Source organism: Mugil cephalus, chromosome 22, assembly GCF_022458985.1.
Source record: "Mugil cephalus isolate CIBA_MC_2020 chromosome 22, CIBA_Mcephalus_1.1, whole genome shotgun sequence".
NCBI lineage: Eukaryota > Metazoa > Chordata > Actinopteri > Mugiliformes > Mugilidae > Mugil > Mugil cephalus.
In genome coordinates, this window is record NC_061791.1 from 18,624,515 (window position 1) to 18,651,205 (window position 26,691).

Consider the following 26,691-nt stretch of genomic DNA (forward strand, 5'->3'; position numbering starts at 1 on the left):
ATCAGTTAAGCCTTCAACTGGACTCCCAGTATTTCAAAAAAGGAAGAAGCTCATCAAATCTGTCAAATTATGTTTAACCACAGGCCTATGGGATATTTGAGAGCTCTTACCGGGCCAGATCTGGATTAAGGTGGACCAGCTAATGCTTTCACACTACATTTTCCCTTTTTTTACTACATGTAGGAACATGCTGTGAGCTGCTAAAATTCTACTAGTGGACAAAATGTTTAAGTCTATACACAGACTTTTTAAAAGGCCAGTAACTCTGTTTCTCTATCGAGCAGCTCATCAGTCCTGAGCCCATTATTCTACACGTCATTGTTACGCAAAAAAAAAAGGTCAGCTCCAAACAGAAAATGTTGATTGAATATGAGCAGTGCGCCATGTGTCTGTTGGACTGCTTAGAACCACCCTCCCGTGTTTATTTGTAGCGGCCTCACATCCCTAATCGAGCAAACAGGAACTGGATCCGTTTCAGTATTGTGTGAGTGTTCCACAGTCCCACCCATCATGCTTTTGGTTAGGCTTTCACTGTCACCCAAACAAGAAAAGCACTCGAGGGCTGGGGCATGCAGCCAGCACTAGGAGCGCACGCCAGGAATAAGATTAGTCTGGGAAGGAAGCTTCTCGATCCAGCAGTCTTCACAGCTGAGGCCAGGTCGTCTCCCTGAGGCGCGACAGTACTGTACTTTCAGCAGCAGCCCTGTTTTCAGCTTGACAACAAAACATTTAACTTTATCCTTTCCAGGGGCTGTGTGTTGCACAAACAGAAACACTTAAAGTAAGTGTTATTTATTTATTATGTTTTTTTTTTTTTTAACATACGTTAAATCAGAGGCATTTCATCACTTTTCCTGCCCCAGGAAGTAGGTCTTTATCTCAGGCTTTAACTTGCACCAATGAGAAGGTAGAGCGGTATTGTCTGTGCAGGCATAAACATAGACGAAGTTTTGATACTCCAGCCTAGATGGAGCATAGAAACATCATTCTTCCCTCCTCTGGATTTTGGTCGGGATTTTGACTCTCCCAACCTTCCGATCATTGATATTTTAGGGGCTAAAACAAGTTGAGGCTTTAAACTGAGAGTGAAAAGCAGTTTAACATTAGATGAATTAGAGGATTCGACTGTTGCAACATTTTCCATCTGCTATTTAAAACAGTACACTCACTTTAGGCCAGCTATGAAACTCAACAGTATATTTTGTTCTGTGTCAAGGAGCAAATCATATGCAGCTCAACTGAGACAAAGTTCTGACATGCTCTCAAAACTACGTTCTTGCAAACAGTTTTGTGATTGGCCGTAACAAAATGAACTAAAATTGAAAATGGAGCATCAGCAGCAAGTGTGAGCATTTACTGCTGTTCTGTGGTTCACGTGGCAGTGTTCTGTATATGAACAACACGCGGTGTGAAAGCTGCAGCAAGCAGCTTCTCCACTGACATTTACTGCTGCACTCCGTCACCACTACAAAAGACCTCTTTGTAATTGCAATACACTTTAATAGTTAGTGCCCATGATGGTGACACGGGTCTGACAAGATGCCTGGGGCAAGAGGTATGTGTGCACTGTGGCAACGCTTTAATGTTACTATGGCAACCTTGTTCTAGTGCCTACCAACTCAAACGTTCAGGGCTGGAAAAACAGAATGCTAGTGATCCTGTCCATGACACCAGAAGCAACCTGATTAGGTATGGGAGAAAATAACAGAGATAAAGAATGGAGTGGAGTAAGCCTCTGCACTGACAGATAAATATTGGATAATCATTTCACTCACAAAGATGTGTGTGAAATGGATAAAGGGGAGAAAGGGGGTCAAAGGGAAGGGTTGAGTGGGTGTCAGGGAGTCAGGTTATATGCATAGATGGATGAAGGTCTTCAGACAAAGAAGAACAGTGTGGTGCTAATCATTACCTTATCCTTCAGGTTTTTGCCATGAAAGGTGGAAAAGGAAGAAAAAAAAAAGAGTGATGTAAGGAGTAGGAGTTGATAAGGGAGAGGGTTAAGACACCTTTATATGGAAGCACAAAGGATAAAATGGCATGAGGCGGGGTCTCATTCCTTAACCCTAAGTTATAATCACTTTATTTAATGGGATGTAATTCAAGCTTTGAGCTGAAAACAGGCCATAAGCATGAAAGTATGGAGTAAAACATATATACATGCATGCATAAATCCTGACTGCTCAACCCTCAAGGACTTCGACACGAACATTTTTGAAGACACACCTCATCAACATGGGGGTATAGCTCAGTGGTAGAGCATTTGACTGCAGATCAAGAGGTCCCCAGTTCAAATCTGGGTGCCCCCTTACTTTGTCTGTTTTTCTGCCAGTTGTTTTGTTTCGACAATAGTGAAGTTCATGAAGATGAAGAAATCTTACAAATTTCTACTGGATTTTATTATTCTGGAGCTATAACCTCGAAGTGGCCAAAGAAGAAGAAGAGAAGAGAGAGAAGCTGAACATCTTCTTTGGGACATCTTCTTTTCATGTTTGAAGATTGAGTGCGGGGCCACTGGCCTGATGGCCTCTTTGATGCCCCTTTTCAGGTTGGTTCGGGCTGTGCTGTAGAGGTCTTTGTTGCCAGACCTCCACATGGTGTTCCTCTCTTTTAGCAGCTGCTGGACCACCTGCGTCATCCAGCATTAGCCCTATGTGAAAAGGCTGATAAGAAACACAAAAAAAGAAAAAAGTAAAATAATAAGTCCATTAAAATAATTTTTTTAACTGTTAAGAACTACTATACAATGAAAACTTGCATCTTAACTCTCACATTGTGCTCTCCTCTTCTGTCATCTTCTGTCAAATTCTCTGTTGCGGTTTAACCTGAGGTGTTTCATGAGGTTTGTTGTCACAACTCAGTAGTTTAGTTACTTTCCACTGTGTTCCATTACCTCGAATGACTGAAGTATCGAAAGTATCGATATTTTGATTTGAGAATTGATTTAGGGCATAAAGACCTAGTACTGGAAGTATCGTTATTTCAGTGTTGCACATTACTAGTGTGCGCTGTGCACACACATTTACGTACAGCAGTTCACCAGTCCACAACACTGCAGGCCATGGCCATCTCGGCTGTTTCCCACCGAGCGGAAACAGAGGAGATGCAGCATCAAGCACAATGGACTATTTGCACACAATTACACCACAAAAAATATCTACAGAGGAAATTACAACTTCATCCAATGTAAACTGTGGACATTTCAATGGGGACAAGTCGATTTTATTATTAAATTATGCTCACATTTTTGACACAGGAAAACTTATAAAAGTTTATGATGCTCCCAAGTAGCGCCCTCCTAAAGCAAAGACGCCATTAATATTGACACACAGTAATGCACAGCATCACAAAAACGAGAACCTACTACCAGCAAAGCCCAAACCATCCGAGTAATAACCGATATCAAATGTTACAGTACTGTGCGGAGATACTATCACAACCTCCTTATGATTTTCACGGCACAATTCAGATGTATCAAGAGTGAAACTGCCATGGAAATTTGCGTGAACTCCTGGGCCCCACGGGGCCTCAAGTTCTAAGACTAATAAAAATAAAAATAACAAAAATCCTGATACAATGGGTAAATAAGTATTGAACACATCACAATTTTTCATAGTAAACATAGACCTGGAATTAGCAGGTTCAATTGTTTCAAAGCCATGGCCTGTATGCACGCTCACCACGCAAGTCTACATTTCTAAAGAAAAAGCATGTTGGAGCTCATTTAAAGTTTGCTACACAATACTGGGAGGACATAGGCAAAACTGAACTTTTTGGATGCCATAACACACACCTTGTTTGGAGGACAAAATGCACTGCACATCACCACAAAAACACCATACTGACAGTGAAGTTTGGAGGTGGGCACATCATGGTGTGGGTCTGTTTTTCTGCATGTGGTACTGACAAACTTCATATAATTAAGGGAGGATGAATGGAAAAATGTAGCGAGACATTCTTGAGAAAAATCTGCTGCCATCAACCAGAATGATGAAGATGAAACAAGGGTGGACATTTCAGCCATACAATGATCCAAACACAGCCAAGAAAACTCTCAACTGGCTTCAGAGAAAGAAAATAAAGCTGCTAGAATGGCCCAGCTAACCACCCGACTTGAATTCAATTGAAAATCTATGGAAAGAACTAAAGAGTTCATAGAAGAGGGCCACGGAACCTTCAAGATTTAAAGACTGTGTGTGTGGAAGAATGGACCAAAATCACACCTGAGTAATGCATGCAACTACTTTCTCCATGCAGGAGGTGTCTTTAATTACCAAAAAGGCTTTTGTACAATGTATTAAATATCGGTAAGCGTGTTCAGTACTTTTTCCTGGGTCTTTATTACACATAACTTCATTTCTGAACGTATTTGTTTTGGTTTCTTTCTACATATGGATTACTTGGGTTGTTACCAACACCTGGTTTCATGTCAATAGCACATTTAGAAATATGTTTACAATGAAAAACTGTGATGTGTTCAATACTTATTTTATCCGCTGTATATAATAAATCTGAGCATACACATGAATCCAAGCACTTTTCCCTCGTGTCCCACGGAACTGAGCGCACATGTACATGCACATGGAGTACCCTACACCTCCATTCCTTCTCCTTGTTTAACAGCAGTTGGCAAACAACCACCATCTGTCCAGCTCACTTACTCCTGGATGGTGGTGGCTCAGTGAGAATCACATTCTTTGATTTCTCCAGTGCCTTCAACACCATCCAGCCTTTGTTGCTGGGTAAGAAGCTGTGGGTGTTGGTGTGTCCACTGTTTCCTGGATCATGACTACCTGACAGACAGGCCACGTTATTTCACTCTTGATACATTGAACATTTTAAGTTGAAGTACAGCGCCCGATGTTGGTATGAGTAACATAGTGAGTCGTGATGTGTCTCATACTATCTCAACTTAGATGTGGGGGTATAGCTCAGTGGTAGAGCATTTGACTGCAGATCAAGAGGTCCCCAGTTCAAATCTGGGTGCCCCCTTACTTTGTCTGTTTTTTTTTCAACTCTCCGGCTTTTGTTTTGGTTCAACAATAGTGAGGATCAAAGCATTAACGCATGGGTGTAACGATGTATTCTCTGCCATCCTCTTTGAATGCGTTCTGGATTCTACGAACGACAAAACCTCTTGCAGAACCAGCCGCTAACCCTCCAGCAGAGATGTACTTCCCACATACTGATCACAATGGTTTAGCTTTAAACATCTGCATTTGACTGCAGATCAAGAGGTCCTCAGTTCAATTCTGGGTCCCCCCTAAACCAGGTTCTCTGCTGGATTTGTAAAGAATCTGCCCGTTGCTTTGTGTCTAGTATTCTGGACATTAGAATGCTGACCTGCAGTTGACCGTGTTGTTGTCTGCACCACCCGTTTCTGGTATCAGATCAGCTGATTGATGGAGCAGCCAGGGAGCGGTTGACTCATTGCGACTGCTATCGCAGGCAGCGTAGTGGAAGTTACCATAGGAATGTCCTGCCGCAAGGCCAACTGCTCACCATCAGAAGATGGTTCATCCTAAACGTGATGGTCAGTAGAGGAGGCTCAGCCAGAGGGGTCTGCTTCCAATCAGGCCTTCAGTAGGTTGTGCTAAACCTGCTTGGCCTCTCCCTGGTTAACCACAGCTGCAGTGATGTATACTGTGCCACCTTCTTTGGGTGTGTTCAGGACTCTATGAAACGCAAAACCTGTTGCTCTAAAGTCATGTAGACCTACCTGCTAACCCTCTAGCTACTTGTCCTGTCCACTTTCCCTACAGATGGTGCTCTTGTCTGTTCCGTAATATTTATTTATTTATTTATTTTTCTTGCAAATGTTGGCACGACATGAGAGCATTGGTGGTATAGTGGATAGCATAGCTGCCATTCAGGCCTTCTCAAAATGTGTCTCAAGGTCGTCAGTCATCCAAAAACCATTTACCATTGGCAATAGGAGTTGTAGTTTTTTGATAAGACGTTTCACCACTCAGTAAACTAGCTTCTTCAGTATTAAGGGACCTAAATAGGAACATCTGTGGGTGTAACCCATCAGAAACCTTCTTTACTTGTTTCTGTTAAAGACCAGAAACTGGCATTACTAGTGTCCATTAAGGCTTTGACACTTACCTGTTGTTGAGGGGGGTGACTATTTGTCCTGTCGTCTTTCCCTATGGATGGTGCTCTGTTCCATAATTTCCACAGCTTTTGAAATCGCCGAAACCAACCCACTAGACCATCAGGGACATACTGAGGTGTATTTTCTAAGGGCCACAAATTTTCATGATCATGTGGCTGACATGTTTGATGTAGGTGATGTACTTATGGCATGCCGGTCATAATGCTTTAGCTTTAAATGTTTTATTTAACACAAATATTGTTCAGGTACAGGGCGGCACAGTTTGCCTCTGTGCAATAGACTGGCGACCTGTCCAGTGTGTACCCGATAACAGCTGGGATGGGCTCCATCAACCTCCACAACCCTATACGTGGTAGTCGAAGATGAGATGAGACATGATATTCTTCAGATACGGACAAACAAATTTTAGAATTTCAGTATTTCCTATTTTTTGAAGTAAATATGATAAAATTGGATTATTTTACATTAAAAGGTAATTTGTTTAAAATTTGCTAAAACATTATTAGCTATATCAGGAGAAATAAATTGGTATCATCAGCAAACAGTACAGGAAATATAAAGGATAATGCTGCTGCCAAATCATTGATATAAATGAGAAATAAAAGTGGTCCTAAAACAGAACCCTGTGGGACACCACAAGTTAAATCAGCTCTCTCTGATACAAAGCCATTAATGAAAACAAACTGGTGTCGATTATGAATACAATTACAAAACCATAAATAAGTTCTTCCAGAAGAAACATAATGTGACAGTTTTTGCGGTAGAAAGTGAAAAGTTAACAGGTTCAAAAGCTTAAGACACAGTAAGTCAAGAAAATTCCTTTATTCCATTATTTTTAAGTGCAGTATGAATTCTATCAACCAGTTGAAGCATAGCCATATCAGTAGAATACTTTTTCCTGAACCCGCATCAGTGTTCATGAAGAAGAAGAATATTGCACTCCTGGAGATGTTCCATTTATAAACCAATTTCTCCAAAATCTTTGAGAAACATGGAAGGTCAGAAACAGGGGATAATTTGTAAAAAAAAAAAAAAAAAAAATCTGTACACAGGTTTGTACACAGGGACTACTTTAGCAGTTTTGAGGTTGTTGGGTATTATTCACCTATCAAGGGATTTAGCAAAGATATAGGTCAAACTTCATATCGAGCGAAAAAACGTTTTTCATTTGATGTGAAAGGGGCTTGAGTGAAATCTTTAAAGTTATTTTCCCAAAGTCTCTACAGCTGCAGAACATTCCCGGAGACATGCTACTATTGTTCCTGTGGCAAAAACTAAAAGCCCCAAAGCCTTAAATGACTTTAGACCTAAGGTGTTATGGCCTTGAGCAGTTGGAAGTATTGCTCCCCTCTCACTGTGTGTGGGTGTATGTGTGTGTTCTGTCTAGTGTGTCCTTGTGGAGCATCTCCAGTGGGCGTGTCCTCCCAGTCCTGGAGTAGATCCCCAGCGACTGATTGGTGCAGGCTCCAGCCAACCAGTGAGCGACACCTTGAGGAAAGCTGATAGAGGCCTGGTGTGCCCTACAGACGCTGGCAGACACCCACCTTAGAACATTGTGCAAGCCTGAGAGTCAAGTTACTAGAATTAGTGGTACTTGCATGTTACCCAGATTTGGGCCAGGGTAAGATTTAATACTGATTTTGGTTATGTGCACTCACTGTTAGTATTCACTCTTTGTCTAGAAACACCAGGTGTAGAGGTGCTGATACCTATTTCTGTTTTGCCTTGCACTAGAGTAGTTAGGCAGTGTTTTGTTTTAGGAATATTTAATTTGTCATCACTGACACTTCACATTAGTCATCAGACGGAAATCTCCACTTTAATTTAAGGAGTTCTCCTTCTTTTATATTTGTTTATTGATTTAACGGCACCTGGCAGCCCCTTTTTCTGTTGATTCCGTTACTATCCACATTGTCCTTTAAAAATATACATTTCAATTGCAATCTCTCCATCAGATTGTGTGTTACTTTCCTTTATCCTCAACAAGCTGGGTTAATCTTTGAGAAGCTTGATAAGTAAGAAATATTGAGGCAGGTTGATGGCCTTTCAGACACTCTTCAGTTTGGCGTGGGTAGGGGCATGTTTTTAATAAATCGGTTTAGGTTTTTAATAAATCTCTTAGCTCAACATCTAGATGCTCCCAAAACGCATGCAAAACTCTTGTTTATTGATTTCTCATCTGCATTTAATACCATCCATCCATCCTCCTTGCAGAGAAATTAACTTCATACTTTAACTTGAACCCAAACCATGTTGGCTGGATGATAGACTTTCTGCCCGACCTGTCACAATGTGCGAGAGTCACTGGCGTCTTATCTTCCAAGTAATTTTCTTCAACAGGTTCCCCACAAGGCTGCGTTCTTTCCTCACTGTTTTTTATTCTCTACACAAACTCTTGCAGGAGCACCAACGAAAACAAGCATATCCTGAAGTTTGCTGATGACACAGTCGTAGTAAGCCTTTTAAATGACAGTGAAAATGAGCAAGGTGTTGTAGCAGATGATTTTGTAACTTGGTGCAAGACTTTTATTTTCTCAATTAACGTGTCAAAAACTAAAGACATGATGATTGACTTTTGGAAATCTTAACTGTGCAGCAATCCTCATGTTATTATTCAGGGTAAAGAGGTTGAGATCGTCACAGAATATAAATATTTAGGAACTGTGATCGACAGAAAGCTGAGCTTTGACTCAAATGTTGATACCATAAGCAAGCACCAGCAGCAGCACCTGCTTTTTTCTTTTTCTTTTTTTTTTTTCTAAGGAAAACTGAGTTCATTTAAAGTCTGCAATGTTTTAATGATTTTGTTTTATCAGTGCTTCTTTGAGTCCGAGTCCCAGCTCCAGGATGTTTTTTTTTTTTTTTTTTAATTTTTAATGAGCAAGAGAATCATAATTTTTGAAGAGACTACAAACGTTTAAATGAAAAATTGATAACTTCTGAGATTTAGGCACAAGACCTGAGATGACACACTGCACACACCATCTAATCTGTCTAATCAGTCTAATCATGTCATCCTCTATTACCAGTTATCCTCACTGGGTTTGCGGGGGGTTGCTGGAGTCTATCCCTGCTGTCATTGGGTGAAAGGTGGGGTACACCCTGGACAGCTTGCCAGTCCATCGCAGGGCTAACACAGAGACAAACAGCCACTCACACTCACACCTGGGGCCAATTTAGAATCACTAATTAGTCTAACGAGTATGTCTTTTCATTTGTTAGATTGGGTTCTTTCTGCCTACTTTCAAGAATTCTGCTGATGTTTTGAGTGACTGTTATGAAGAAATTATGGAAATTCTGAAATGTGCATAAACCAGAAACTCTGACAAAGCGATGCCACTGAAGAGAGAGAGTAGGCAATGTGCATATAGTTTTGTTTTGATTATGACTACATCTAAAATGATTTATTCTGCTCATTAAGAGGTTTGCTCTTTTTGTAATTGAATCTGTGTCTAGTGAACGTTCGCCCAATAGTGTAGAACAAGTCAGTGACTAAGAACTAACTGCTATCCTGGGTCTGGAAGTCCCCCAGGATTGGTGAAAATCAATTGAAAATCAAACTCGCTTTTAAACACAAGTAAGTGCATTAGATGGTATTCAATGTGTCTAAGCAGAGATCTATAGATAAACAATAGATATATATAGTTTAACTGAGTCATTAATTAAAAGGGTTCCATTGTTGTTTGAACCAGACACTAGATGTGATTTGTCAGTAAAGAAAGTACACAGCCAAGAATATGCTGCACATATGATGCTATGTGGTACAGCATCTACTACTTGAATATAAAATAAATATTGTATTGTAAATAACACTATATAAGAACAAGGTATATTGTGTTTCCTTATGTGGTAAAATAAAAAGTAAAACCTCTTCTGCAGTGACCTCATAATGACACATGATGGCAGCACTTGCACGGGATGGCAGAGTGTTGCTGGAGGTCCGAGGGCGGGAATGCAGAAGAGAGCATTTAACTGGAACTTGAAACAGGTTGCATGCAACTGCTTCGTGTTCCCAAAAGGATTTTATTGTCTTCTCTAAGTAGAAAGTGGTGAGAGTGGCATATGACATCAAGTAAAAATCAATAAATTAGCTCCCAGTAAGGGGTGATGGTCACACACACACACTGAAACAATAAAATATTCAGCTGCGAGAATATAACTGCATCAATCTCATATAATGTTGACAGCCTGTGGTGTTTAACTATGGAGACAAATGCAGGCGATGGATTAAAAAAAAAGTATTAATTTCATCACAGACAGTGTCAAAAAGCAGTGCAAAAGCAGGTGAGGATGATTGTTGGCAGTTGAATGTTTAAAGCTGAGGACAAACTACACAACTGTACAGTCCTTAGAGATTTTGAAAAAAAGTGAGTATACACAAGCAGATGGGCTTCAGCAGATGATGACTGAAAGACTTGAGATGACGCAGCTGCACCCAATGAGGGATCACAGACTACAGTTTGTCGTACACCGCAAAAAGTCCAGTGTTGAATTAACTCCCAGAGTTGATTTCAACACTTTTTGAGGGTTTGTATAGCTCCACACTCTCCAGAGTTAAATTAACACTTTCAAAATAGTTAAACATTTAACACTTTGCCAGAGTTCCTTCTTTAACTCCCAAAACAGAGTTAAATTCACACTAAGGGATTGGACGAGTTACACTGCTCAGAGTTCATTTTTTACTATTTGGTAGTGTCCATTTAACTCCCTAGTGTTAAGCTATCAACACTGAACCAGTATTAAAATTAATATGAATTTTAAAATAATTCCAATCAATATTATTTTTTAAACTAGCAGTTATTTTTCCTCCCTTGCAGTCATTCAAAACATCACAAATGAAGGTATAATGTACAAAGTTTCATCTGAAACATTGTATGAGCTTTGAATATCAAACAGTTTATAACATTTAAGCTTTGACATTTGTATGACACACCTTTTCTCACTTCACAATACTCAGAGTGAATGATGATGGCCATCAAAATTCTCTGTGAATAGCTTGTTTGTCAGAAAGAAAAATGTGATTATCAACCAAAAGTACATCACTTATTTTACAAAAGACTGGCATGTCTTCTTCCATTGTACAGCATATAACAAGTCCAGCTTTACACTCCACACCACACTGTCCTTCAACATTAACAATCCTTTGGAAAGTTGGGCCTCCTGGAGAAAAGTCAATGGAGCTACTTGGTGGCATTGCAGACCCTCGACGAATCTGCCTTTGGACTGTTTTCAGACGCCAAGAAATACATCCTGTGTTGCTTGCAGGATCAAAGAAGTGTTCCTGAAAAAAAAAAAAAGCATCGTCATACTTGGCTCATGACAAATCTGAGAATTCAAATTTCAATGTCAAGTACACGTCTTTGCATCTCAACATGCATGTGTCATGAAAACAATAATAATGACTTACATAGCCGTTCTTGGAATATGGATCCTTGAGGGAAGGGAACAGCATCACGATACCAAGAGCATACTCTTCTCTGATTGCTTTAATGGGGAGGTGCCTGAGAGGGGATAATAAATTAGTAACCCAAATGTATGCAATGGCCAAACAGTTGTTTGGCAAAAACAAAAAGAATATAAAACATATATACCCATGGTTATCAATCACGTGAGCCACCAGTATGTTCACCATTTGCCGTCTTGCAGCATCTGTTAATGTTTCTGTTCTTCGGTACTCCTGTAGTACCTCTTCACCACCGGACTTGCCTCTAAGCACAACTTCTATCAACTAATTAAAAAACAAAACCCCAAGAATGTCAAACATGGTTATTAACAACTTTTCTGGAGACTGAAAAATGCAAAAATGTTAAACTCATGAGAATCAAGTGAACCTGTTTAGCAGACGCTGCATTTGCATCTTCAAATCGTCGTCTCTTCCTTGGGACCTCATCCATGTTTACAGTCGATGCATTTGAGCTGAAGCTTGAGTCCGACTCAGAAGCCGAAGACAAGGACCAATCAGAAAACTTTAAAGGATTTTTTTTTAAAAAGAAGTAAGTTATCTTATTCTGTAGAGTGCCTGATTAAATTTGCATTTATATCTCACCATCATTTGAGAGAACTGTCAGCACCACATTGCCTACCAGGTCGCTGAATATTTCTTCATCGACTTCTGTCCCTGTTGCGTCCTGGTTAATTACTTGTGCATCTGGTGGCAGGCAAAATCTCTCAAGAACTGGAAAAAATTGTAAGATAATACTATTCAATGTATTAACTATATTGATAAACATCAATTTGCATAATTTTTTGAGAAAAAAGGAAATTTCAGCTCCTTAAAAGTGAATAATATTTTCAAGATATGTGAGGATGGCAGAAAGAGGTTATAAAACAGTATGTGTGTATTTTTAAACTCGTTTTTCAAAGTCTTTAAGCTAAAGAAAAATAACTTACCATTTTCGTGGAATTGAAGAAAGTCAAAGAGTCCTTCTACCTCGGCCATCTTCACATACTTCTGCTGTCTGTTGTGCTTTACCTGTACCAGCATCTTTTTACTTGGACATGCAAAAAAATATTCACAAGTAAATTAACATAAACAGGAATAAGGGTAAGATAAGTCCCCGTCACACAGACAAGACAGGAGAAATAGCGCTTTAGCATAAACAGCGCTTAGTTTTTAGCGCTGCTAAAAACATGTCCTACATAGGGATGATCCCGTCTACAGTTAGCAGCCGAGTTAGCCGCCGAACTAGCTAATTAAGCTAGCGTCTAGCATTAGCCGCGCTTAGCTTTTAGCTGCGCCCTTCGTGGTCGCTCCAGCCTCAAACAAGACTTTAAACAGTAAAAAAGATAACAGCAGCTTGTTGTTAACTTGTCATTGATAATTACAGACAGTTTTAGTAACTAGCCGTTAGCTAATTAAGCTAACGTTATCTTGCTAGCTCACCACACGTGGACAAATTTACTGTTCAGTCCTGGCAACAAACAAGGCTTCGACGTATTAATGTACATACTGCAGTTCACAACATAAATTCATAATTGTTTTAGTACGTTTTAACTAAATTTCACTTACCGTGTTTGACATGCGAGAGGAGGAAAATAGTACTGACTGAAGAAGTGGCGCAAACTGAAGAAGTGAATGGCAGGAGAAAAGGCGGGGCTTAATGATGTCTTTGCAGAGTTAAACTAACACTGATCTGATCAACTCTGTGAAATAACTCTGACTCTGGACACGATTTAAATCCAAATGTGTTAAATTTACACGTTGGGAGTTAAAATCAACTCCCAGATGTTTAACCCTGAAATTTTAACTCTCCAATTTTTGCTGTGTACAAATTGTTGCGAGGGTGAGTATGCACTGTAAGCAACATTACAGAGGTACCCGTGCTCCTGCCACTAATCTCTCCTCCATTTCTGTGGTCCAGGTTCACTTCGTCACCACTCTGCCGCTCATGATGTTGGCCATCGTTGTTTTGATATTCCTGCTACTTCCTGAGTCTCAGCCTCTGTTTTTCATTGGCTGTTGGCAACACATGTTTGCAGGTAATGTTTGCACTACCCAATTATATCCAGATTTGGCTCAAACATGTTTGGCTGAGGTCGGGTTGGGTCTGTTCCCCTCTCATGCAGAATTTTGTTAGTGCTCCCCATGCCAATTGTCCCCAACTAGTGCAGGCTTGTGCTGTCTTTGCAAAATCTGGCAAAACATCCTGCAGTTTGTCCTTTGGTCAAGGTGAAGGCAGGTAAGAAGCAGGCTGAATTGGCTGCCTGTCAGTCGGTGTAGTGGCCAGAAATCTGGCAGTTGAGTTGATAAGCAGAAGTGGAAAGAGTACTGAAATATTCTACTCAAGTAAATGTACCACTACTTGGATGAAAATTTACTTAAGTACAAGTAAAAGTACTGGTCTAAATATGTTCTCAAGTAAAAAGTAGCTTGTTTAAAATGTACTCAGAGTAAAAGTTCATTTTTGAATGGGTTGGGATTCTTTCTTCTGAAGTCTAAGAAGGACAACAGGATACAAATATTAAACTTGTTTTATTTAAAGAAAAACCTTTGACTGTTTGACAAAACATGTCATATCAACTTCAAACATAGCAAATGAAGGGCATGGCAGTGGCTATAAAAACAAACAAACAAACAAAAATGTCAAGCCTACATCACAGTTCTACTCTAAGTTTCAGCAGCAGTGGTTTTCAAAATTAGTAGTGCTCATCTTTGTTCGTTTTGCAGTGAAAAACATAGCTGAAGAAATGCTCACAGACTACAAATTCTTCTTCATCTGATTGGCAGCTCCCTTCTGGTGCGCAAAGTGGGTCTGGAAATAATATATGCAATATGCAATATTCTGTATGTCCTTTAGTTCACCAGGTAAGAACTCATTGAGATTAAAACCTCCTTTTGAAGAGGAGCAAACACAGATGACACTACATAATAAAGCTGTTGCCGTTCTTGCACTTGAAGCCGAATAGGTCACTTAAGTAAGGCCAGGGATGCACTTCATTTCCTTCCAGTTCAACTTCAGCCCCACAATCTGGTGCGATTTCTCTTTCAGCTGGGACTGCACTGCTGGTGTCTCCATCGCTGCTAATTGTAATTAGAGCAGATTCGCCTGCTGGAGTCATTCACTGCTGTATTTTTGTTTTGCTCAGGCCAACATTTTTTTTTTTTTTTTACTCAGTAATGCGATGCGAATTAAAACGTAACGAAGTACAATACATCAAAAAGACGTACTAAGGTAAAAGTACTAACAATCCTTTAAAGAGTAGAAGTACCCAAAAAAACTACTCAATTACAGTAACACAAGTAAATGTAATTTGTTACTTTCCACCTCTGTTGATAAGTAATGATCCTGGAACACAGAGAGGTAGCCTATAGGTTACCACACAGGTAGACACAACAGACTTGGAGTAGGTGAGCAAAAAAGGTAGATACCCTATACTGCAGGATTTGGTAGATGGTTAGGCTTCAGGATTGCAGTGTCGAAGATGATTGGATAGCCACAGCCAAAAACTTGCTCACAGGCAAAATAGAGACAAGAGACATGACAATGGAAAACACCAGAAACACAACAAAAAAGGGGAGAAGACACCAGACAGCCTAAATTTAGTTCATTGTAGCCTAGAGGAGAGAAAGAAGAGCACCACCTACCCAAATGTAAAAGGCATACTGCAGGAGGAACATGCTCCGGAGCACAGTAAGATCTGACATATTGTAATATTAACTCTCTATTAGCCTGAGATTTGTGTGTGGACCATCCATAGTCCTGTATCACCATTTGAAATGATGGCCTTCTTCTCTTTCAAACTAGCAGACGTAAGTTTGCCCAAACCTATAGCCAACCTATAACGAATCAACCAAATCTGCGGCAGTCTCACTGTGAAGAACAGTTGTGCCCTTTGATGGTGAGATTTATCTTTTCTAGCCTCCAATAACTTCTGTAATGGATAGACTTTCGTTTCAAATATATAACAAGGTGAATGGGGTTGCACAGTGGTGCGGTTGTTAGCACTGATGTCAACTGAGAAGGTCTGGGTTCGAGTTCGACTCAGGCCTTTCTGCGTGGAGTTTGCATGTTCTCCCTGTGTCTGTGTGGGTTTTCTCCGGGTACTCTGGTTTCCACCGACCTGCCCTTGTTAGGTCAACTGATGATTCTAAATTGTCCAGAATGCCCGATGACGGCAAGCAGTAATCCAGCAACCCCCAACTCTTAGGGAGGGTAAGTGGTTGAAGAAGATGGATTGAGATATATAACTATAAGATGAGTTTAGCGTGGAGCTTGTTAGCCACCAGCACGTTGGACCTCCCACAGCCCAGCACCTTGGGTCAGATCCTCACCTGGCTTAAGCCTGTCAGCAGCTTGCTGACACTTTTTCTTCTTCTGTCATCCCTTCCTCAGCCTGATGACACCAGAGCGTCTCTATATCACTCTATAACGAGGGACACTATGCCTCTACCTAGCATAGCTCATGGTCTGTTTTTTCTCTTGGGTCACCCTCAGCTACAAACCTATTCAAACCTATTTGGTAACTCAATTGCCTGCAAAAAAATAAAAATAAAATGTTGAGATAATGTGGGAATGAGAACTGATCCTAAGCCTATATGCTTTGACATTATCTGATGAGTCTTCCACGTTGAGTATGAGTTAATTATTTCATGTACCATCTTGGATTACTCTTGAGTGCCATTGTGTTTGTCTTAACATGTTGATTCACACTGTATCCCTGTATGTTGTTTAATTTTTTTCTAGATGTGTATTATTGGACTTGTCAGTAGGTGTCTCAGTGAGCTGTCTGTGGCACATTACTGCAATGCCACATAGAAGAACCTGTTGCAGTTTGTTTGCTGCTGGTTTTACCTGTTGAAGTAATAAAAGTGAACAGTTTTCTTACACCACTAAGGCAGTCTGAGAGGTTAATGGGACCAAGTGAAAAGAAAAGACAGTTTAATTCCACTGAAAAGTGAGCACATGTGAGTGCAGGGAGAGGCGGAGCAGCACTTAGAGAACAGTTTTGTTTTCTTTCCACAAACCAAGAGAAATGAAAGTGAAAGACAGCACTTCAGAGTGGTACTGCAGAACAGTAACGTCAGTTTCTCTCCAAGACTTACACCAAAGACACACAGGTGAGTACAGCTGGTTTTAATATCATTTGTCCATAGAGAGCATGTTTAGTTTTTACAAAAAGAGTTTAAACCCTTTTTAATCCTTTTCTACATAATGACCTGGAGGACTGAGAACCTTCACAGACATTAGTTTAGTTTAGTTTATATTTTTTATATCTCTTTTATATCTCTTTATATCTTTTTTATATCTCTAAATTGCTGAAGCTTCACTTATTCATATGTACAGGTCCTGTCTTAACCTGATCCGATACTAGAGGGAAATCTTTTTCACACTATTTCAGCTGTTAAGTGTCAAACTGGAGCCAATCCCCTTGACTGCACTATTTGGGGTCATGGAGGGACAGGTTTGATTGACCACAGAAAAGAAGCACAGTTTGGCCTTTGCCAAAGCCAAACTGCATTTCATGACATGCATGATAAGCCATTCTGCTCAACTGATTGGACTGTTCTCCGCCCCCTCACACACAGTGGTTGCAAGACATCATGTCCTGCCTAAAACTTGAAAAAATAAAATGAAAAATTAGACACCGACTCCAGCATTTTAATGGGAAATTTCATAAAGCTTGGGGTAATTTCTTGAAAGTGTTCCAGACCAAAGCCTGTGCTGTCCTGTACAGCTTTACTGTAAACACTATTCTTTTATGCAAGTGCAGGCTCTTGAAAACATAATGTGGCTACAGCAGGTTTATTATGATGAGTGGCATATTTATTATTATTGTTAATAATATTTATTATTATTACCATTATTATTATTATTATATGTCACATATTCATATATTATGCAACTCAACCTACTATTGCCTCTGGCATAGTGTGATACCCAAAGTTTTTAGTATCATGTATATATGCTGCATGCTTTCTTTAGAGGCGCATAAGAATTGATGTGCTTGCACCGGAAGTCTCTTCCTCTCCTCCTTTTTCTTCTGTCCCACCTCCATCTTTTTTTCTGCAGCCTTGATAAGATGAGCCCTCTCCATATATCAACGTTTCCTCCTTTTAACTGGGACTTTTCCTTCCCAATATCAGCTTAGCGCTTACTCTCTGAGGTTTCTGGTTTCATTGAGACTGTCTGGATTGTTGAATAATCAGTGGTATTCCAATAACAATACATACAGTTTAAGCATATATAAGTATGAATAAAGTACACTTGGTGGAAAGTACATCTACTCACAAGCTGTATTTCAGAACAGTGCACAGGCAAAATAAAACAGACAAAAAGACTAAAAATACAGTATATAGTGTATAAATATATACTGTATATGTACTGGGTAAGTAATTCATCAGAAATATTATGGAACATTGAAGTTTCTTTTTTCTTTTGTTTTTTAGAAATGTCTGCAACCTGTCTCGTATCTGAAGACCAGTTTCTGTGTCCCATCTGTCTGGAAGTGTTCACTGAACCAGTCACCTTACCATGTGGACACAACTTCTGCAAGAAGTGCATCACACAACACTGGGATGTTAACATCCAGTGTCAGTGTCCTGTGTGTAAAGATACCTTTGATAAAAGACTTGAGCTGCGGGTCAACATATTCATATCTGAAATGGCTGCTCAGTTCAGGAAAACAACTCAAAACGAATCCAGCAGCTGTGTAGTCCAAAGATGTCCCAATATTGGAGAAGTGCTCTGTGACGTCTGCACTGAATCCAAAGTGAAAGCTCTCAAGTCCTGTCTGGTGTGTCTGACCTCCTACTGTGAGACTCACCTGGAGCTTCATGAGAAGATCACTGGCATGACCAGACACAAGCTGATTGACCCTGTAGAGAACCTGGAAGACAGGATGTGTAAGAAGCATGATAGACCTCTGGAGATGTTCTGTAAGTCTGATGACATATGTGTGTGTGTCAGCTGCACTGAGTCAGATCACAAGCTCCATCATGTTGTTCCCTTCACTGAAGAATATGAAGCGAAGAAGACCGAGCTGAGAGAAGTAGAGGCTGACATTCAGAAGATGATTCAGGAGAGACAATTTAAGATTGAGGAGATCAAAGAGTCAGTGAAGCTGAGTAAGGAAGATGCAGACAGAGAGACAGCAGCCAGTGTGCAGGTTTTCACTGCTCTGGTCCAGTCTGTAGAGAGAGGTCTGGCTCAGCTCACTGACACCATTAAAGAGAAGCAGAAAGCAACAGAGAGACAGGCTGAAGGCTTCATCAAAGAGCTGGAAGAGGAAATCTCTGAGCTGATGAAGAGAAGCTCTGAGGTGGAGCAGCTGTCACACAATGAAGATCATCTCCACTTCCTCCAGAGCTACTCATCATCACTGAACACTGCTCCACCCACCAAAGATTGGACCGAGGTCAGAGTTCACTCATCGCATGAGGGGACAGTGAGGAGAGCTGTGGCTCAGCTGGAGGAGACCATCAGTAAAGAGGTGAAGAAGCTGGGTGCTGATGTGGAGCTGAAGAGGGTCCAGCAGTTTGCAGTAGATGTGACTCTTGATCCTGATACAGCACATGCAGCTCTCGTCTTGTCTGAGGATGGCAAACAAGTTCATTATAAAGATAGCAGGCAGAATCTTCCAGACAACCCAACAAGATTTTCCACGTGTTCTTGTGTTGTAGGAAAACAGGTAATCTATTCAGGGAGATTTTACTATGAAATTCAAGTTAAAGGGAAGACGGAATGGGATCTAGGAGTTGCCAGAGAGACAATAAACAGAAAGGGAAAACTCATAACTAGCCCACAGACAGGACTTTGGGTTGTTTGTTTAAGAAAAGGAAATGAGTACAAAGCTTGTGCTGGCCCTACTGTATCTCTGACTCTAAAGTCCCAGCCTCAGAAGGTGGGGGTGTTTGTGGACTATGAGGAGGGTCTGGTCTCATTTTATGACGTAGATGCAGCAGCTCTCATCTACTCCTTTACTGGCTGTAACTTCTCAGAGAAACTCTACCCCATCTTTGGTCCAGGTACAAGTGACAACAGTAACTTTGCCCCTCTGATCATCTCTCCTGTCGTTCGCATTTGCCTTCCGTAAGAGCTACATTGTTTTTCAAGTGACTGAAGCTATGCCTAATGGAATAATTGCTTAAGTAATTTTTTGACTTACCATTATAATATAAATAAAAATGTAGAAACCAGCGCTTAGTCATTTATCCTGGATATCAAGATTCAAGACTCAAGATTTTTATTAGCCATTTGTGACAGACCACAGTCCAGATGCATTGGAATTCTCGTGCAGGGCTCTCTTGTGATCAACAGAAAGAAGTAAAACACTTCAAACAAGAGAATATAAAAAATAAAATGAAAAAGATAAAATATAAAGAGGTAACAGGGCAGATATGGAGACTATATACATATATGACATTAGCAGGTATGGTGTTATGAATCTAAATCCTACTTTTGTGCAATGGGCCCCTGATCTGTGATTGAAGCTTATAAATGGTTTGCATCTTGTGGGGAAGTTTCTGCAAGAGAGTTTTTTTTTCACGTGTTATGTTTATTGTTTTTTTGTTTGTTTGTTTGTTTTATGTTTTGTTTTTTCATGGAGAGGATCATAAGATCATCTAGCACACTTTTCCTATGTGGACATGAAGACCTTTTGTTGTTGCGATCTTAACAATACCTTATTCTTCTTTGCTCTGAATGTACCAAACTGATGACTTGACCACTAATGTATCTGTTCTCTCTCCCATCGATTCTATTTTATTTAGTTTTGCAGGCTGAGGATGGTTGGTTTTACTCACAGCAGTTTTCCATTTTTCAGTGTGTTTGTGTGCGTAAATTATGTTGAAATAAAGTGTTCCATCTCAGGAATAAAATGATTAAGCCTTTTCTTTTTTAAATATAATTTTCAGATCAGCTGTCTGCAGTTTTGTTTCTAGTAATGAAATGTTATTTGAGTTTGACAAGCTGAAAGAGGAACGTAAAAGATTCTCAGATTCCCAGATGTCCGTAATTCAACTTATCCAGTACCAGTGAGGGACGTACTATTAGAGATCCGCAGTAGGGTTTAATGCTGTCAATGAGGAACAAAATGAAACACAGATCTGTCATATCTACATCTGAATTAAGCATACACGTAGCATACATAATATAAATCAGAGTATGAATTATACGTCATGCATGCTACATGAGAGATGGAGTGAGGGACACACAGCTAATAACATGCCATACAGCAGTAGCCTAAGAATGCTTGAATAGCAAGAGAGACAAAATTAGATGATAGGTGCCCAATACATCACGGGAAGTCCGCCAGCAGCCTAGGCCTACAGCAGCATGATTAAAGGATGGATCAGTGTCCCCTGAGCCAGCACTAACGATAGGCTTATCAAAAAGGAATGTTTTAAGCCTAACCTTAAAGTCAAGAGGTTGTTGGCTCTGAAACTGAAGAGACACTCCAAACACCCAGATGTGTTCTAGGCCAGAATGCTTATCGAGGACGCATTGGAAGGTAGTTTTTGTGTACTGCTACATCCGGCTATCCCAAAATGCATTTTGCCTCAATTTGTCAAGTCTGAACTACAAAGTGCACATATCTGAAGTTTGTGTGATTGGAATAATGTCCACTCGTTACAGTCAACAGACAAGATATTTGATGTCTGGGTAGAAGTGCATACCATCAAGGTACTTTCAATTGAAAATGCTGAAGTCTTTCATGGCCTTTACAGCCCCATGATGGCTGTATGAACACATTCTGAAAGCCCTTAGGTTCTCATATTGGACTCATATTCTCCAAAAAGCCTTTGAGCTGACCCAATTTTTAACTTGTAATGGCAGAGCCCGGGTTTGAGAATCAGAAGACACACTTGTAGCTCTCTTGTAACAGAGACAGAAAGACAAACCCAGAGTTATTGAAAAATGCTGACAAGCACTGGCACAAGCAGAATTTATTGTTTCTGGATCTAACCTATTGCTTGTAGCCTGCATGTTCAGGAGAGAAAGAAGTGCAGACAACCACACGGATGCGTAAATAACAGCAATAGCTGTAGCAACATGTGCTCAGGTAGTGTTTCTAATCGAACCTGTTGCAGTTAGTTTGTTGCTAGTTTTGTCTGTTAAAGTGATAAAAGTGAACAGCTTTCCTACACCACTGAGGCAGCCTGAAAAATCAAATGAAAAGAAAAGTCATGCTAAATGATAACAGATTAATCTGACTGAAGAGTGAGCCCATGTGAGTGCAGGGAGAGGCGGAGCAACACTCAGAGAACAGTTTTGTTTTCCTTCAACAAACCAAGAGAAAGGAAAGTGAAACTACTTCAGAAAAGAGCTGTACTGCAGCACAACACCAGTTTCTCTCAAGGACTTACACCACAGACACATGGGTGAGTACAGCTGTTTTTTCTATCATTTATCCGTTAAAAGACATTAAACCTGCAGGACTGTCTTAGATTGGTCTAAAGGAAATGACTGTCTGATATTTGAACTGTAAAACTAAACAAATGGCACTTGACATATCAGCGGAATTAAGTTTATTTTATTTTATTGTCCAGTGCTAAAGAAATTCATTGAAAGTTTGAAGAAACTCTACAAGTCCTATTTTCGGTTTTTTTTTTTTGTTGTTATTGTTTTTAAACAAAATAAATTATATATATATATATAATCGCATTTGTGTTCTCTTATGATTTTCTCTGATTTTAATCTGTGGACTGTTGTGTTTGGCCTAACGCCCTCCCTCGTGTAGTGCAAAGAAAAACGATAGACTCAATATTTAAAAACAAACTTCCGTTTGATCATCATAAGACGTATCATAGGGCACTAAATGACCTTAGGCTAAAACAGTTGTGATTTGAAATCTGGCGCTTTTATTATATCCGGCGCAGCTTTCAGTAGGACGCGATCATCGATATATATAGGAGGTGATCAGGAAACGCACAGGCCAATTACAAGCGAGTTCGGCTCTCCCACGTGACGCCAGTCAGCCAATCACGCATTTGCATTTGCAGTCTGTAGCGGCTGTACGGTAACTACAGATGGGAGAGAGAGGCAAAGTGTTACATGAAAATGCGATAGAAAAAGAAAGATACATGTAAAGAAAGCAAAGGGAGAGAAACAGATGAGTGAGACGGAGAGAGTTGACGAAAGATGAGTGAGATGGAGAAAGGGAGAGGAAAGTGTTGAGATTTATTATCAGTAAAATTGGTTGAGATAGGCTACTTAAATATGCTCCTAAGTAGTTAGACATTATGATCTTCTGGACCTTGAAATCTACCAAGTGGACCTCTTTAAAACTTTGTTTGTCATCAACCAGTACATACAGTATACAGTACATTTATATACTATACAGTATATCAGGAGTATTGAACAGAGTTCTACACCTTAATGGAAATCTGAATATACACATTGGTTGTAACAGTAATTCATCAGAAGTAGTTTGGGATGTTGAAGTTTCTTTTTTCTTTTCTTTTGTAGAAATGTCTGCAACCTGTCTCGTATCTGAAGATCAGTTTCTGTGTCCCATCTGTCTGGAAGTGTTCACTGAACCAGTCACCTTACCATGTGGACACAACTTCTGCAAGAAGTGCATCACACAACACTGGAATGTGAACGTCCAGTATCAGTGTCCCATGTGCAAAAAGGTTTCCAGCACAAGACATGAGCTGAACGTTAACACTGTCTTGTCTGAGATGTCTTCTCAGTTCAGACATTTATCGGTGAAGAAAACCAGCAGCAGCTCAGAGCGACAGCATACCACTTCGGATGTTTTCTGTGACGTTTGCACTGAAACCAAAGTGAAAGCTGAGTGAAAGTCCTGTTTGGTGTGTCTGACCTCCTACTGTGAGACTCACCTGGAGCTTCATGAGAAGATCACTGGCATGACCAGACACAAGCTGATTGATCCTGTAGAGAACCTGGAAGATAGGATGTGTAAGAAGCATGATAGACCTCTGGAGATGTTCTGTAAGACTGACCAGGTGTGTGTTTGCCAGTTCTGTACCGAAACTGGCCATAAGTCTCATGTCTTTCTTCCTCTGATTGAAGAGTGTCGGATAAAGAAAGCTGATCTGGGGAAGAGAGCGTCTGAAATTGAGAGAATGATCCAGACGAGACGAATGAAGATTGAGCAGATCCAGCTGTCAGTGAAGCTGAGTAAGGAAGATGCAGAAAAAGAGGCAGCAGCCAGTGTGCAGGTGTTCACTGCTCTGGTCCAGTCTGTAGAAAGAGGTCTGGCTCAGCTCACTGACACCATTGAAGAGAAGCAGAAAGCAACAGAGAGACAGGCTGAAGGCTTCATCAAAGAGCTGGAAGAGGAAATCTCTGAGCTGATTAAGAGAAGCTCTGAGGTGGAGCAGCTGTCACACAATGAAGATCATCTCCACTTCCTCCAGAGCTACTCATCATCACTGAACACTGCTCCACCCACCAAAGACTGGACCGAGGTCAGAGTTCACTCATCATATGAGGGGACAGTGAGGAGAGCTGTGGCTCAGCTGAAGGAGATCATCAGTAAAGAGGTGAAGAAGCTGGGTGCTGATGTGGAGCTGAAGAGGGTCCAGCAGTTTGCAGTAGATGTGACACTGGACTCCAACACTGCAAGTCCCTATCTCATCCTGTCTGAGGATGGCAAACAAGTCCGTAGTAGTGATGTACCAAACAGTGTCCCAGATAATCCACAGAGATTTTCCGTTTGTAACGGTGTTTTAGGAAAGCAGAGTTTCTTTTCCGGAAGATTTTACTATGAAGTTCAGGTCAGTGGGAAGACTGAATGGGATTTAGGAGTGGCCACTGAATCAGTGACCAGGAAGGGAAAAATCAGATTGTCCCCTAAGTATGGCTTCTGGTCAATATGGCTGAGAAATGGAAGTGAGTACAAAGCTCTTTCCGGTCCTGGTGTTCTTCTGTCCCTGAAGTCCCAGCCTCAGAAGGTGGGGGTGTTTGTGGACTATGAGGAGGGTCTGGTCTCATTTTATGACGTAGATGCAGCAGCTCTCATCTACTCCTTTACCGGCTGTAACTTCTCAGAGAAACTCTACCCATACTTCAGTCCATGCTGTATTAGTGGCTCTGTCCCCCTGATCGTGCTCCCTCTTAGCCACACAAAACAGGCTTAGATGTCAAATATCATCTCATCTTCTTGGTCATTGATCTCTGATCTATACAGGAATACTGCATCCTCATCAGATAATGAAATGTACTGCTGTTTTGTTTGCTTGAGGATTTGTGTAATGTATCAGGCCTAATTTGTCTTCATACTTTCGGTAAAATTTAAGCCAAACTTTCCTGTTGCCAAAAAGTTACAAAATTAGACAAGATTTATGGCCCCTTGAGAAAAGCTAACGACACCTCTTGATGATGATAATTATGCTATGGTACAATATCCATGTCAGGTGGTTAGCCCTGATGCCTCAAGAAGAAGGCAAGAAGGTCTTTCTGTGTGGAGTTTGCATGTTCTCCCTATGTCTGGGTGGTTTCTCTCTTGGTACTTCAGCTTTCTCCCACCATCCAAGGGCATGCTTGTTAGGTTCATTCGTGATTCTAAATTGGCCATAGGTGTGTGTGAATGGTTGTCTGGCTCTCTGTGTCGCCCAGTGACAGCTGGAATAGGCTGTAGCCCATGACAATCCAGAGGACAAGCGGTTACAGAAAATTAATGAAAGTGCTCCCTAAACAGTATTTTGTGCATTCATTTGTCACATTTCAGTATAGTCATTTAATTTTGGATTTATGTACAGTATTTTGATTTTAAAAAGCATATTCTCACTTAAGTATTTTTTTTTCAATGGAACCAGTGTAAGGTGCAATGCTAATATGTCAAGGTTTCTGTTTCTCTATATTTGGTGTGGGATAAAAATAGACAGAACACTAACTTCTTAGCAGAGATCCTAGTATTTTTGAACACTGTTACCACTTTTGTTATTTCAACTGTCTATCAAACATGTTTAAGCTCTAGTTAAACGATGAACATGGTACTAAAGTGTATACGCTCAGGTCAACTTAGAAACCATTTTAACAACATTCCCTGTGCTTATGGGCTCAAATGCAGCTGGACAAGTGAGCATAATCCTCAATAAAATGTCAGTTTTTAAATTTTATTTCAGCCTGAATGTTTACCTCTAACCTCTAAGCACAGAAGAGGGTCCTACAGGAACTTTTCCTGGTAATGTTAAATATTACATGTGTTAGCATCAACATTAAAATGTCATTTTTTGTTGTTTAACTGTATTTTGTATGTCTATGCTGTAAAAATTATATATTTCTCTGGTTATGGTTGACCAAATCTCATCACAGGGGCCAAAATAATCAAAATGGTGATGTTTTTTTTTCTTTTTTTTTTTTCTTGTTTGAGTCAATCAGTCAATCAGATATCTGGAGGGTGTAGCCAGTGCAGGAAGAGAGAGACTTTGATCTCAAATGCTTAAATTCAAGGCTACCTCTGCATTGTTTCACATGGTTCTTAGTATTTTTTTTTTACAGTCAATATTTTGCATTAAAAATCTACTTCTGAGCATTATATTCAATGTGTTATTTCAAATAAATAGTGCTTCCTCTTACGGACATCTTTGTGTGGACCCAGTTTACTTTTGGATGTGGAAAGTCAGACATTTATACCAAACCACCAGAAATAACCTCGACATTCATGTCACATTTCATGTAATTCGTCATTTCAGCTTGAACAAATCTCAAATGTGGGGATATTTAAGTACGTTCAATGATTTAAATAAAGTAATTAATACTAATAGCTAAATGACTAAATACTAAAAACAGCTACAAGAAACTGAACCAATTACGTAAATTCACAGAAGAAAGAGAGTGGCCCCAGTCCCCCATGGGCATACCCAAATGTACTACAAAGTACTACAAATAATTGCAGTTTAATTTTCCTTTTGGTTATCCCTGTAGGGGCGAAGAAATTTTGCCATGTTGCTTGTGCCAAAGTTGTCAGATAATAAAATAGCTGTCTTTTCCTACAGTCCACATGGGGGCGGTAGTGTTGTTGTCAACCACCGAAGAAGAAGAAGAAGCGGGATGTCCCGTCGCCCTGTTCAAACGTCACACACGGAACTGTCAACATGGAGGAAGGCAGGGAATCGTCCACGAATTCACTTTTGAGAGACGGTAAAAAAAAAATAGATTTAT

The 26,691-nt window shown here is 40.2% G+C and overlaps 2 protein-coding genes, 2 non-coding genes and 1 pseudogene across 4 annotated transcripts in view; all 5 read left to right on the forward strand.

Annotated features, from left to right (window-relative positions):
- Nucleotides 1–2,237: 2,237 nt before the first annotated feature.
- Nucleotides 2,238–2,309, forward strand: trnac-gca. The gene has a single exon. It is a non-coding gene; the product is annotated as a tRNA-Cys (tRNA).
- A 2,611-nt stretch (nt 2,310–4,920) lies between these two features.
- On the forward strand, nt 4,921–4,992 carry trnac-gca. Its single transcript has one exon. It is a non-coding gene; the product is annotated as a tRNA-Cys (tRNA).
- Nucleotides 4,993–16,591: 11,599 nt separating this feature from the next.
- LOC125000424 (E3 ubiquitin-protein ligase TRIM39-like) lies at nt 16,592–20,438 on the forward strand. The gene is made up of 2 exons (XM_047575973.1): nt 16,592–16,676; nt 18,006–20,438. Exons 1-2 carry the CDS (start codon nt 16,592–16,594, stop codon nt 19,649–19,651), a joined length of 1,731 nt encoding a protein of 576 aa, XP_047431929.1. The 3' UTR covers nt 19,652–20,438.
- Nucleotides 20,439–21,896: 1,458 nt separating this feature from the next.
- Nucleotides 21,897–25,898, forward strand: LOC124999837 (annotated as a pseudogene).
- A 628-nt stretch (nt 25,899–26,526) lies between these two features.
- cog5 (component of oligomeric golgi complex 5) overlaps nt 26,527–26,691 on the forward strand; it is a 61,418-nt gene continuing 61,253 nt past the window's right edge. The window contains exon 1 of the mRNA XM_047574970.1: nt 26,527–26,670. Within this exon, the coding sequence (XP_047430926.1) occupies nt 26,625–26,670 (46 nt within the window). The 5' untranslated portion in view covers nt 26,527–26,624. The remainder of the gene's footprint in view (nt 26,671–26,691) is intronic.